At 43.5% G+C, this 14224-nt stretch overlaps 2 protein-coding genes across 3 annotated transcripts; one reads left to right on the top strand and one right to left on the bottom strand.

Annotated features, from left to right (window-relative positions):
• Positions 1 to 8378: 8378 nt before the first annotated feature.
• Positions 8379 to 11672, bottom strand: CRYAB (crystallin alpha B). Its single transcript, XM_019715309.2, has 3 exons — positions 11251 to 11672; positions 9992 to 10114; positions 8379 to 8725 (listed from the first exon to the last, which is right to left on the bottom strand). Exons 1-3 carry the CDS (start codon positions 11449 to 11451, stop codon positions 8522 to 8524), a joined length of 528 nt encoding a protein of 175 aa, XP_019570868.2. The 5' UTR covers positions 11452 to 11672; the 3' UTR covers positions 8379 to 8521.
• A 175-nt stretch (positions 11673 to 11847) lies between these two features.
• HSPB2 (heat shock protein family B (small) member 2) lies at positions 11848 to 13719 on the top strand. 2 transcript variants are annotated; one of them, XM_074335505.1, is made up of 3 exons: positions 11851 to 11994; positions 12084 to 12585; positions 13072 to 13719. In XM_074335505.1, exons 2-3 carry the CDS (start codon positions 12492 to 12494, stop codon positions 13524 to 13526), a joined length of 549 nt encoding a protein of 182 aa, XP_074191606.1. In that variant the 5' UTR covers positions 11851 to 11994; positions 12084 to 12491; the 3' UTR covers positions 13527 to 13719. The 2 variants fall into 2 exon arrangements, with proteins under 2 accessions (XP_019570869.1, XP_074191606.1); XM_019715310.2 differs by having other exon boundaries at positions 11848 to 12585.
• Positions 13720 to 14224: the final 505 nt, after the last annotated feature.

Raw genomic sequence — 14224 nt, 5'->3', positions numbered from 1 at the left:
ATATCAATTAAATCCAACTGGTCTAATGTGTCATTTAAGGAGGCTATTTCCGTATTGATTTTCTGTCGGGGGATCTGTCTCTTACTGTCAGTGGTGTGTTAAATTCCCCTACTATGATAGTGTTACTGTTGATCTCTGTCTTTAAGTCAGTCAATATCTGTTTCATATATTTTGGTGCTCCTATGTTGGGTGCATTGATGTTTACTACAGTTATGTCCTCTTGTTAGTTCGATCCCTTTATTATTATGTATTGCCCTTCTTTGTCTTTTATTATATTCTTCATTTTAAAGTTTATTTTGTCTGATATAAGTATTGCTACTCCAGTTTTTTTTTCTCATTTCCACTTGGAAATGCAACTGATTTTTATGTGTTGGTTTTATACTCTGCAACTTTGCTGAAATTGTTTCTTAGTTCTAACAAGTTTTTGTGTGTGACTCTTTAGGGTTTTCTACATGTAAATAAGATGTAGAAAGTTTTACTTCTTCCTTTCAAATTTGGATGTTTTTCTTGCCTAAATTTCTGGTTAGAACTTCCAATAATATATTGAATAGAAGTGATGAAAGGGGACATTTTTGTATTGATCCTGATCTTAGAGGAAAGACTTGCAATTTACACTGTTAAGTATGATGTTAGCTGCGGGATTTTCATATATGGTCTTTATTATGTTTAGGTAATTTCCTGCTATTCCTAGTTGAGCATTTTTATCATGAAAGGGTATTGAATTCTCTTAAATGGTCCTTTTGTATTAATTTAGATTATGTTTTTTTTCTTCACTCTGATAATGTGGTGTATTATATTGATTTTTTTATATGTTGAATCAACTTTGCATTCCAGGAATAAATCTCCCTTGGTCATTGTCACACAGGGTGCCATGTGGGGTCTCTGGCCCCACTCCCCACATAAGAACACAGGATATGGTGAGGCCAAAAAGGAACACCAACGGAGCCAAAGATAGGGGAGTCTTACCTATATTCTTGCTGGCGGATGGGTTGGAAACACAGGGAGCAAACATCCACCAGTACCCCAACAAGGGGTCTTTCTGCACCCCCATTTCACTGGTGGCCGGGTGAGACACATAAAGTAGGACCACACAATCTGCAACCTGCCGTCCGCTTTTCTGCCTGCCAACCAAACAACCAACCCAGTTACTGCAGTTATATCAGTGGCTAATTGGCTAACTGGTTACAGCTGATGGCCAACAAGTCACAGCTGATGGCCATCTACTACCCGAGCCAGCACCTTTCCACGTGAGGCCAAGAACCCGGAAACTGTCCCCACAGTCATGGTGTGTACCTCTTACTATGCTGCTGAATTCAGTTTGTTAGTATTTTGTTGGGGATTTTTGCATCAGTATTCTTAAGGGGTATTGGTCAGTAGTTTTCTTGTAATGTCTTTGTCTGGCTTTGTGTCAGGGTAATGCTGGCCTCATAAAATGAGTTAGAAAGTGTTCCCTCCTCGGTGGGCATGGGCTACTGTGTGCTGCCATGAGTGGACGGTGGCCAGCGTGAGTGGTCTGCAGCCATCATGAGTGGCCAGCAGTGGGCGAGAGCTGCTGTGATCTGCTGTGAGCAGCCAACCACCAACCAACGACTGACAACCGACTGCCTCAGCCAGGGGGAGTACAAAGCTCATTATATCACCAGCATGGGCCAGTGAGCTGTGTCCTACCTACACAACTAGACTGAGAAACAACAGCTTGAACCAGAGTGGGGGCAGAGGCAGAAGAAGGGAAAAAAAAACAAAACCCAACAACTTGACTTCGAGCTGATGGGTCCTGGAAAAACATACTGTTCCCCAATATTCCCCAATAAAATTTTTTTAAAAAAGGTGTCCCCTCCTCAATATTTTTGGAAGAGTTTCACAAGGATTTGTGTTAATCCTTAATTAAATATTTGGTAGACTTCATCAATGAAGCCATGTGGTCCAGGGCTTTTCTTAGTTAGCATGTTTTGATTACTTACCTAGTCTCCTTTAGTGGTAAGTCTATTCATATTTTCTATTTCTTCATGATTAAATTTTGGTAGATTGTGTGTTTCTAGGGATTTATTCATTTGATCTGTGTTTTCCAATTTGCTGGCATATAGTTTTTCATAGCATTCTCATAATCCTTTTTATTTATTTTTATTTTTTATTAGTTTCAGGTATACAAAGCAACATACTAGTTAGACCTTTATACCCCTCACAAAGTGATAACCACCTCCCCCAAACTACTACCCTTCTGACATCTTATAAAATTGTAACAATACCACTGACTATCTTCCTTATGCTATACTCCACCTCCCGTGACCATATATATACATTTTTTCTTACAGTTGACATACAATATTCTACTTCAGCTTCAGTTGTACAGCACATTGATCATGCCTCTATCTTATCATCCTTGTTACTTCTGTAAAATCTGTAGTAATTTTCTAATTTTCGTAATTTGATTTTTCTCTCCTTTTTCTTAGTCTAGTTAGAGGTTTGTCAACATTGTTGATCTCTTCAAAGAACGAACTTTTGGTTTCATTGATTTTTTTTCTATTATTTTTCTAGTTTCTATTTTATTTATTTCTGCTCAAATCTTTATTTCCTTCCTTCTGTTAGCTTTGGGTTAGGTTTGCTCATCTTTTTTGTATTCTTCAAGATAAAATTAGGTTATTAATTGGAGAGCTTTCTTTTTAAATGTATGTGTTTACAGCTATAAGTTTCCCTCTTAGTATTGCTTTTATTGCATCCCATGAGTTTTAGTATGTTGTGTTTGTGTCATGCGGGATGTCATGCGGGGTCTCTGGTCCCGCTCCCCACATAAGAATGCAGGATATGGTGAGGCCAAAAAGAAACACCCATGGAACCATAGATAGAGAAGTCATACCACCACACTCTTGCTGGATTGGAGATACAGGAAGCAGGAACCACACTATCCACCTGCAACCTGCCATCCGCTTTTCTGCCAACCAACCAACCCCACTTGCTACTGCAATCCGCCATGTTAACTGCAATCCGCTCTTGCTAGCTCAGCCACCATCTTCTTGCTAGTCCCTATTTGCTGCTAGCGTAGCCACGGTAGTTATATTAGTGGCCAATGGCTCACTGGTTACACGTAACGGCCAACTAGCCACAGCTGATGGCCATCCAATCACAGTTGATGGCCATTTACTACCTGAGCCAGCACCTTTCCACGTGAGGCCGAGAGCCTGGAAACTGCACTCCTGGCTCTGCCCCCACAGTTTTCTTTTTTTATTTGTCTCAAGATATTTTCTAATTTCTGTTGTGATTATTTTTCCTTAAATCCAATGATTGTTTAAGGGTGGTTGTTTAATTTGTGAATTTCTATTTTTCCTTCTGTTATTTTTAGTTTCATTTCATGGTGATCTGAAGAGATACTTTGAATGATTTCAATCTTTTAAAACATGTTAAGATTTGTTTTGTGGCCTGATGTATGACCTCTCTCTCTCCATGGAATGTCCCATGTGTACTGAAAAAAATGTGTATTTTGCTGTTGTTAGGTGAAGTGTTCTGCCACCACATTGTAATTTGCCTCTAACTCCCCACTGTCAAACAAGGCTACAGAGAATATTCTTATATATGTCCCTTTATAGACCTGTGTAAATTACCCTTTTGCTGAATTGCTGAGTCATGAGGTATGCGTATGTTTAAATTGACTGTTGCTCTCAAGAATGGCTGTGCCCACCACCAATGCCTGGGGTTTCCTATGTTGCCATATCTCTGCCAGCACTTAGCATTATCCAGCTTTCTATTTTTTGCCAAGCTGATAGATGTGTAAAGTGGTGGTTGTCAACCAGGAGCAATTTTGTCCCTCAGGATACAATTGGCAATGTCTATAGACATTTTTTATTGTTATAACTGGTGTGTCTACTGGATCCAGTGGGTAAACGCCAGGGATGCTGCTAACCATCCTACAATGCACAGAAAAACCCCCAACAAGGAATTATCTGGCTTAAAATGTTAGTAATGCAATATTGAGAAAGCCTGTTTTAAAATGACACTTTATTGTTATTTTGATTTGCATTTCACTAACTGCTAATGATTTTCAGCATTTCTTTGTAAGCATTTTGGCTTTTTGGTTTTCACTTCTATAAATTTCTTATGTATAGTCTTTGTTCATTTTTTTAATTGGAATAGCTGTCCTTTTCTTGATTTGCAGGAGTTCTTTGTATGTTCCATCTATTAATTCCTTGTAAATTTTAGAGAGTGCGTATATCTTCTCCCTTTCTGTCAACTCCTGGGGAGAACTCAAGATGGCCACAAATTCCTTGACACTTCTCTCATCAACAGGTGGAAGTCTATGCCCCTTCCTTTTAAATGTAGAATCTATAGTTGTAGGTTCTGGAACTGCTTTGACCAAAAGAATATGGCAAAAGTCACACTGTGCAAATTCCCAGGCCCAGGCCTTAAGAAACTGGCAGCTCCCACTTCCTGTCTTGTGGAACACTCCTTGGAGCCCCGAGCCACCGTATAAGAAGTCCAGCTACCTGACAGAGAAACCCAACAGAGAGGCCCTGACTCTCTAAAGAGAGGGAGAGGGGCCCAGCTCAGCCCTGACTTCCACTCATCGTCACCAGGCTAAGGAATGAGAGTCATGTCATCTTAAAGCCTAAAGATCAGACTACCTACCAGCTGAATACCACCAAGTGACCCCAGTCAATGCCACGAGGAGCTGAAGTATTGCCCAGCTGAGCCCTGTGCTACAAAATAGTAAGGTCTAGTAAAATGATTACTGTTTTAAGCTACTAAATTTGGGGGTAGTTTGATATGCAGGAATAGATAACCAGAATAGTATTCTATAGGATTGTATCCTACAAACTTGTCGAACTCTGTTATTGGTTCCAATAGTTTGTCTGTTGAGTCTGTTGGGGTTATGTTGGCTGATGATTATATAATTTACAGATAATGATAGTTTCATCTCTTCTCTTCTAATTATTACATCTCTTATTATTTTTCTTTTATTATGGCATCAGCCAGAACCTTTCATGCCAAGTTAAATATTAGGAGTGATAGTGAGCACCTTTGTCTTGCTCAGAATTGTAAAAGCAGTATATCCAAATTTTCTTTGGTAAATACAATGATTGGTTTTTGGTGTTGCTATATCACGTTTACCAAGTTAAGGAAACTCCCATGTATTCCTGGTTTGTTAACAGACAGGAATTTTCCCCCCTATAAATATGGGGCCTGAACCATACATAATTTAAGATAATCATAAGATTTATTTTCTTTTACTCTATTAAGATAATAAGTTATATAGAGAGATTTTTCCAACATTGACATCCTTGACATTCCTGGAACATTTTATTCTGAGTGAGAACTAGAACCATGGGTTAGCAGCTAGTCCTACCCAACCAGCACTTTGAAGTCATTACTCCATATTCTTTTGATCTTTACTGACGCTGCGAAGTCTGCTGTCGATCTATTTGTAATGCATTTATAGTCACTATATCTTTTTGTCTTCATATCTTTTAAGATTTTCCCTTTATTTTGAATTTCCACAGTGATATTTTTTAGGTTCATAGTTGGTATTGTTTATCCTGCCCAGTATCTGAGGACTCAGTTTTGACTTCAATTGTGGAAAATCTGTTCAAATAATGCTTTACCATTTTTTTCCAATAATTCTTCTAAACCACCTATTTGGAGGCATATTGGAGTCTCTCATTCTTTGTACCATGTATCTTAACTGTTCTGATTTTTTAATACCTTTTTTCCACAACTTGCCTCATTCTGAGTGAATTCCTCAGCTATCTTTCAGTTTGTAAATATGAAGCTTTGTCCCTTATAGCATTTATAACATCAGCTAATTTCTAATATATATAAATGGTTCTTTTTCATATTCATATGTTTTTTTAATATGTCTGCTTCTCTTTGTTTAATATTTATTATTCTTTTCAAATGAAGTTATTCCTTCATTTTTTCTTTTTGTTGATTTTATTGTTGTCTTTTTTGGTTTTCAAAATAGGTCAAATAACTCCTTGATTTCTGGTTTTGACAACTGTGTGAACTTATATATAATATAAAAAATGAGTGGTTAAGATACATAAAATAGAACTATGGGATTCACCAAGATATGTGTCTCGCGGGGCGGCCTGCAGGGTCTCAGCTGCTGCTCCCCACGTAAGAACGCAGGATATGGTGAGGCCAAAAAGGAACACCCATGGAGACATAGACAGGGGAGTCATACCACTATATTCTCCCTGGCGCCTGGGTTGGAGACACAGGAAGCAGGAGCCACACTGTCCGCAACCCGCCGTCCTAACTGCAATCCGCGCTTGCCAGCCACCATCTTCTTGCTAGCCTCCATTTTTCTGCTAGTGTAGCCACAGCAGTTATATTAGTGGCCAATGGCTCACTGGTTACAGCTGACGGCCAACTAGCCACAGCTGATGGCCATCCAATCACAGTTGATGGCCATTTACTAGCTGAGCCAGCACCTTTCCATGTGAGGCCGAGAGCCTGGAAACTGCACTCCTGGCTCTGTCCCCACAATATGGAATACATTAGGAAGAAAAAAAATTGATACAGAATATTATGAATACAGTTGTAGGTATTTTGAGTTGTGAGCCTTTGGGAATTCAAACAAACATTTGATAAGTAGTTGGACATGTAATTCTAGTTCTCCGGAGACACATCTGGCATGGGAGTATAAATTTAGAATATGGAAGCACATTGGTGAGAGTTGAAGATATGGGAGTTAATAGTATAATATAAGTTTATCAAAAAGAGGGATAGGAAAAGGCCAACAACAGAATTATTGGAAAGGCAAACTTGAATTACTGGCAGAGAAAGATGAGCTCATAAAAAAAGAGAAGTGACCAGGAAGATGGGAGAAAAACCTGTTTAGCACAATGTCACAGGAACCAAGGGAATGAGATTTAAAGAAAAGGTGGGTAGTCAAATGGATTAGCAAATGCAGAGTATAAACGTCCACAATAGTGGAAGTGTCCATTAGATTTAGCAAAACTTTCGCTTTCATAAATACAGTCTCAGAAAAATGGTAGGTTGAAGAGTAAATAGGATACAGACTTTTTGACAAGATAGAACAATAAGTTCATGTTTGATGCAATCCCTCTGTTCCTAACACATTAGCAATCATAGAGTTTTTTAAAACAGAAAAGATAACAATATGGACAAAATAAGTAACAAAATATTTAAATAAATAAAAATAAAATTCAGGAAATGGGCATGTTAGCTTCTAGGTCTAGAAGCAGACAGTGGCAGCTATGAGTTTGACTTCTACGGAATAAAGGGATTAAAAATGCTCAATCCAAGGTGGAAGAAATCATCTCATTGCTTAAAGCCAGGAAGCTATTATGGGATTTTCCCATTTGTGAAAAATCTGGGAGAATCCTGTTCATCAAGCTTCTGGGGGGCTGTAGTTGAATAGAAACTCTGGGCTTAGTGAGGTGGGAGACACAGACATAGCATCGTGATTACAAATTTATATAAGTCATCCTGTGGCACTGTGATGAGACCCAATATGATAACAGGACAGCAGCCCCACTCATCATTGTAAAACCTGGTTTAGAACTGGGGAGGGATGTAGAAAATGAAATGGAGGCAAGTGCAAAACTACTGGGGAATAGGGAATGATGAGCCCAGAGATAGAGAAAGAAGGAAGAAAAAACATTTATGCCAGATAACGTACACCAGAGCTATTTTTCATTAATTGAATCAGAAGTTTTGTCTAGGCTAACAAAATGAAATGAAGATGTTTTTGTAGAGTAATATGTCCTTGTTTAAGCTAAATAATAGACTCACTTATTGATCAGTTATTAATTGTAATTCTAAAACAACTTTTTTATGCTGGGTCATTGAATTGGGTATTTCCCAGTCTTGGTTTTAATAGGTATTTGCTGGATAATTTAGAGACTACACCTGAGAGGCTTGTTTGATGATAATCACTCAAGTCCTATTGAATTGCCTTTGTGAATCAGCTGAAGGCAATAATTATCAATAGGAAAATATCAAATATCATGGGCGGTGGGTTGGTATCATCTCCTCCCTGGAAACATGATTAATTTCAGAGAGGCACTAGGGCTTTTTATGTGTTGTTTTCCAGAGTTTATTCAAATTTGTTGTTGGAACTGAGGGCCTAAATCAAAGAGGGAGGACAGAGAGGAACTCCTTGAACTCTGCCAAGGGCTTTAACTACTTTTTCTCCTTAATTTACTCCTTACAACAAGCGTACAAATCAGTAACCCCATGTTATAAATGGAAGTCTTAAAGGCTAGAAAGATTAAATGACTTGCTAAATTTATACCATTAGTAAGTGGAAGAGATAGTCATTCTGACTCTGGAGCCCCCTAAATCATAATGTGATGATTAAATGGATGTGCTGTATTTGTCCATTTAAAAAAGTAAACGTGGAATATTCAAACACATGACAGTTATCTGTTGCTGAATGATATTTTATTAGCTTAATAATTTGGGCCTGCCCTTAGCATTAATAAGCTTCAGCACTAGTCACAAGATTTCCATTCATTGGTGGGGAAAGTTTTTGTTTTAAAAAATGCAATTAGAGAGAGGGCATCTATTTCTTGGGGGCTGCAGTGACAGCAGGCTTATTTTCACGGGTGATGGGAATGGTGCGCTCGGGGCCAGAGGCCTGTTTCCTTGGTCCATTCACAGTGAGGACCCCATCAGATGACAGGGACGAAGTAATGGCTAGAGGGTCCACATCCGCTGGGATCCGGTATTTCCTGTGGAACTCCCGGGAGATGAAACCATGTTCATCCTAATCCAAGAGAACAAGGAAAGAGGCAGAGAGATAAGAACAGGAAAATAGCACCACTTGCTTAGAACTCAGACATCCTCCTTCCCCTTAGGTATGACCAATACCATGGCAACATGAGAAAAAGCTGTCCTGTTTGGGGCTAAGATGAAGCTGCCTGGGTGGTCACTCCTACCAATGAGAATCTGAGAAGTCTGAGACAGGCAAAACTTCATAACCCTGAGGCATGGATATGTTTAGATGTATTTCCCAGAGGACTAGATCTATGTTTGTTGGGCCTACAGGATTTGGAATATCATCTGGCATTGAAGATCTGAATCCCTAAGGAAGCTTAGAAATTGTCTTGACTCTTCAGGGAAGGTCCCAGAATGTTCCAGGCCAATAGGACTGCTACCATTAGGGGAAGAAAAAAAAAAAGACTCCATCCAGGGAGACTCTGACCCAAACTAAAATCATACACTCAAAACAGAAACAGGCTGAGGACCTAAAACTGTACTGTTTGATGAATAAGGTTCTCAGTTATCACCAATTGGTAAGAAGCAAACCCATCAAAAAATCCTCCCAGAAAGTAATGAGAAGTTATTCCATTCTTCAGTATTCTGCTAAAGAGTAGTTGACTCTAACCCCTATATCTGCTGAATCTCAAGCATTTATCCAGACAGGCTCTCAATTAACTGATTTCCACATGGGCTCTACAGTATTAGGAGCTGAGTACAGCTCTGAAACTTAGGCAGACCATGTAGTTCAGGACTAAGAAGGGCTAAACAGAAGAGGATTCCTGAACATCTAAAAGAAAAGTCCCAAACTCAAGAGCCTTCGGGGTACCTGCAGTTAATGTAATTATGAAAAGCAACCAGGTGTTGGACAAGCACTATGCCTACGTCAGCGGTCTTCATCCTTGACTATACATTAGAATCACCTAGAGAGCTTTATAAAAATGTTGATGCCTAGGTGCCATCCCTAAAAATGCTGATTTAATTGGTCTGAGATAAACCAAAGCACTGGTATTTTTAAAAATTCTCTTCGTGATTCTAACGTGGCTAAGGTTTCAGACCACTGGCTTAAATGGGAAGCCCATTTATCCTATCTAAGGCAATCAAATCAAAACAAACAACAGATCATGTCTCTGGCCAAAACAACAACAGCAATGCCAGGTCTATCCCTGTTCCAGACCCTAATGGTTTAGGACTGAAATGTTGCCAGCCTCAGAGGCTGATGGCATATAGTACGCCCTGAATGAATGAACAGAAGAGAAAACAAGCTACATACCTGGCGCTCTTCATGTTTGCCGTGCACCTCAATCACATCTCCCAGCACCTTGACCTTGAGTTCCTCTGGGGAGAAGTGCTTCACATCCAGGTTGACAGAGAATCTGTCCTTCTCCAGACGCATCTAGAAATAGTAAGGTGGAAAGGAGGGGGTAGGAGAAAAAAATGGTAGGAATGTGGATCAGTAGTGCAGTCTTACCATTCTGCTGACTTGCTTTCTAGGCAGGTAATTTAGTCTCCTCTTTTTGGCAAAAAAATTCCTTTTTAAATAAACATGATTCTCTGGTTTGGGGAGCCACCACAGTGGTACCCAAGGCACAGCAATTGGTCATCAGGATCAAACTTTATTTACAGGGACAGGGAAGACGACAGGCCACCCAGGGGGAATAATCACAAGGATGGGTCTGGGCCTGGCTTCTACTGCCTCTCTGACCCCAATGCCTGGCCTTGTCATTTGTCTGTCAGACAAAGGCCTCTTCTTCTTGTTCAGGTCTCTGCCAAGTTTCCCACCCACTCAATCTGGAATGTTGTGCTGGCCATGATTGTCCTTCCAAAGCCCTTACCCACTCAGCTCCTATTTATTCACACTTGAATATTTTTAAACTGGAGTGTTATCTGTGACGGCTTCTGTCCACCTTGTATGTTCACTCCATTCTCTCGCCCTCTTAGGACAAGTAGGGGTCCTAAGACTGGACCTACATTCTTTCCTCCTTAGGCTTAGACCCAGGCCAGTGCCCTGTCACAGCCCTGAGAAACTCAGAAAATCACAGAAGAGGGAATAAGAAGGAAGAAAATAGTGGTTGCTGTCTCCAGCTCCACTCAGTAGGGATGACAAACTCATGATGATGAGGTAGGGCTGTCTCCTGGTCTGAAACTTAAGATGATAAAATTTGTCAGGAGTATGAGGTATTAGAAGTAGTGAGCAAAGGAGTTTGAAGGCAGCTCTTTCCCTGTAGATCCTTATGAAGGAAACCAGAAAAGGGCATCCTACTTAGAAGTTAGGGTATAGACGATCTTCCTAGCACATGGGGAAGGTGTAGTAAGTAGGATACAGAGAAGCATCAAAGACAAACAGGTGACTAGGGGAGAGACAGAGGAACTAGTAACCTCATCTTTCTTCGCTGCAGGACACACAAGTGCCTAAGAGATTTAGGACACTTAGACATAGCCAGATATAGACAGACAGGAGAAGTAGAGCAGACAGACATGTTTCCAGAAGGTTCAGGAAGAACTCTCCTGTCCTACAGAGGGGAGACTTACCTCTGAGAGCCCAGTGTCAAGCCAGCTGGGTGCCCGCAGGAATGAGGGCAGCCGAAAGTAGAAGGGACTCAGGGAAGTAGAAGTTGGGAAGAAATCAGACTCCAACAGGTGCTCTCCAAAGAACTGGTCAAAGAGGCGGCTGGGGGAGTGGAAAGGAAAGAAGGGGCGTCGGATCCAGGGGTGGTGAATGGCAATATCCATGGTGGCTTGGTGACTGTTGGGGATCAGCTGGCTGGTCAGCTCCTTCAGCTGCAGCTACAACCAGCCCTTTATATATGCAGTCTTGTGAAGCTTCTGGAACGGTGATGTCAGGGGTTTTATTATCCTAGCTCACCACCCGTTCATAGAGACTTGTGATCGGAGATTTGGCAGTGTGACACATACCCAGTACTCACTGAGCTAAGAAAAGAGAAATACAAACACGTCTGAGCTGTCCAGTGACTTGCCTTGGACTTGTTTCACTAGCTTTCTGCCCACACCCAATCCCCCCCACCCCAGCCCCCGCCCCCCTTGACTGGGACAGAGTCAAGAATCCCAAGCAGGCAGGAGGTGTGCCCCTCCTCCTCTCCAGCCTAGGGAGCCTGGGGAATCCAGCCAGCAACTATCTTGGGCCTGGGCAGGAACTGGAATCTTCCTTGGCTGGGTCCCAGAGACATTAACTCTTTGTGGGTCCCTGGAGGAAAGCAGTGATCACCATGTCAGTGGCAGGCATCTGTGTGGTGCTCAAGGTTGATGTGGGTTCAGGTAAGGACTCTGACATTAATCTGGGCAGGAAGAGCCCTCACCCCACTCCAAAGAAAAGGTAGAAAAGTGTTCATCTTTCACTTTATAAGGCTGACAGAACATTAAATCCAGGAGAGCTTTATGAAGTGGGTTGCGACGGAGGAGGAGACAGGGTGGCGTGGACAATGTGCAAACTGTGAGCGTCTCAGCGAGGCCTCGCTAGGGCCTCTAATGCTAGCCACCGCTCCCCAGCTCACTCCCCAGCCAGGACCCCCAGCTGTCCTCTGGAGTCCCCTGCGACAGCTGAAGGGTGTGCAGGGGAGGGGGCGGGGGTCCAGGCAGCGCTGGTCACACACTCTTGGCTGGCGCTCAGGGCCCCGCTGCCCGCCCTCCCCGAGGCTCGACACTATTTTGGGTGGTGTAGACCCCGCCCCCACCTCGGACCGAGCCCTGGCTCTCCAGGCAGCTGGTGGGGTCTCGGTGCACCTCGGATCGGGGCCTCTGACACGTCTGCAACCATGTCGGGCCGCTCGGTGCCACATGCCCACCCAGCCACCGCCGAGTACGAATTTGCCAACCCGAGCCGCCTGGGTGAGCAGCGCTTCGGAGAAGGTATGGCACAGACTCCACTCCCTTGCCTCCCACCCCCACCGCCTGAAATTCTGGGCTGATCTCCCAACGGTGCTGGCCTCCACCCCACTCCGGGCTTAACTGAACTCCTGGGGCAAGCCATCTCCCACCCCAGCTCCCCCCTCACTCCTTCCAAGCAGGGCTCTTTCCCCTTCCTACTGACCTCAGCGTAGACGTGGTAAGAGCAGTGCTCTGACACCTGACCCCGGCCCCCCTAAGGATGCCTCTTGTTCCCCTTCTGTTTACCCAGTTCTGCTTTGGTTTGCCCTCCTCTGCCCCCATCTCATTTCCTTTCTCAATCCCTTATCCCCAGTTGCCTCCTTCTAGTCGCTGTGTCCCCCCTCTTTCCCCTTACCTACTTCTGACTCCCCTCCTGCTCTCCCTAGTCCTCATCTCTCATTCCCCCCCCCCCTTCCTACCTCATGCTCCCTCATCCTGCCTCTTGCCTTCTCTTTCTCTGCCCCTCAGGCCTCCTACCAGAAGAGATCCTGACCCCCACCCTCTACCATGGCTACTATGTCCGGCCCCGGGCCACCAGAGCTGGGGAGGGCAGCAGGGCAGGGGCCTCCGAGCTCAGGCTCAGTGAGGGCAAGTTCCAGGCATTTCTGGACGTGAGCCACTTTACCCCAGATGAGGTGACCGTGAGGACTGTGGACAACCTGCTGGAGGTGTCTGCCCGGCACCCCCAGCGCCTGGACCGCCATGGCTTCGTGTCCCGAGAGTTCTGCCGCACCTATGTCCTGCCTGCTGATGTTGACCCCTGGCGGGTCCGTGCTGCTCTCTCGCATGATGGCATCCTTAACCTGGAGGCGCCTCGGGGTGGCCGACATTTGGATACTGAGGTCAATGAGGTCTATATCTCCTTGCTCCCTGCACCTCCTGATCCGGAGGAAGAGGAGGAGGCAGCCAGAGTTGAGCCCTGAGTGCCACAGACCCAGCACCCAGCACTTTCTCCCTCATGCAGTGATATGAGCAGCTGCCACCACCGGAGAGGCAGCAGCATCCTTGGGGGAATGGAAAAGTGCATGGGCCACAATGTATGGTTTGGTCCCTTGGGACATGTCCTAGTCATTGGTTTAGTTCTGGGTGGAGCTGAATAAACCCAAATCTCAGGGCCTTGTTTGTGCCGCTCCCTATTCTGTGGCCTGGAGGATGGGGTGGGCAGGGAGGGAAGAAGTCATAGCCATCTAGAGAAAAAGCTCCTCAGTTAGGTGTACCCAACACTACAGAACCCCGAGCTTGCACTTGGATGCTGAGATCACACCCAGAAGCTAACACTGGCTCCAGATCAAATTCCTAGCCACAATTTTCTCACAATGCAACAAAAGAGAGAGTGATCCTGGGAGGGACAAGGGATATGCCATCCAAACAGGCCAGAGGGCACTGTCTGAGCTGGTGATTAGAAACACAAAAACAAGGGTCTCCAGACTGTCTGGCTTATTTGGGGTAGGGGTTGGGAAAACAGGTTTTGGCTGGAGTGGATTGCCTATAGCCCTGTTTTCCCATCTGAGGCCTGTCCACTGAAAATGGTCTCTGATTCTGAGGGACCAAGTATGTATACACAAGGGTACAGACACAGAAATCTCTGCCATTATCACCAAACCAGTACCCTCTGCACAGG

Source organism: Rhinolophus sinicus, linkage group LG06 (assembly GCF_036562045.2).
Source record: "Rhinolophus sinicus isolate RSC01 linkage group LG06, ASM3656204v1, whole genome shotgun sequence".
Lineage (NCBI taxonomy): Eukaryota > Metazoa > Chordata > Mammalia > Chiroptera > Rhinolophidae > Rhinolophus > Rhinolophus sinicus.
Note: the sequence above shows the minus strand (reverse complement) of the source record. Positions and strands in the feature narration are given on the sequence as shown.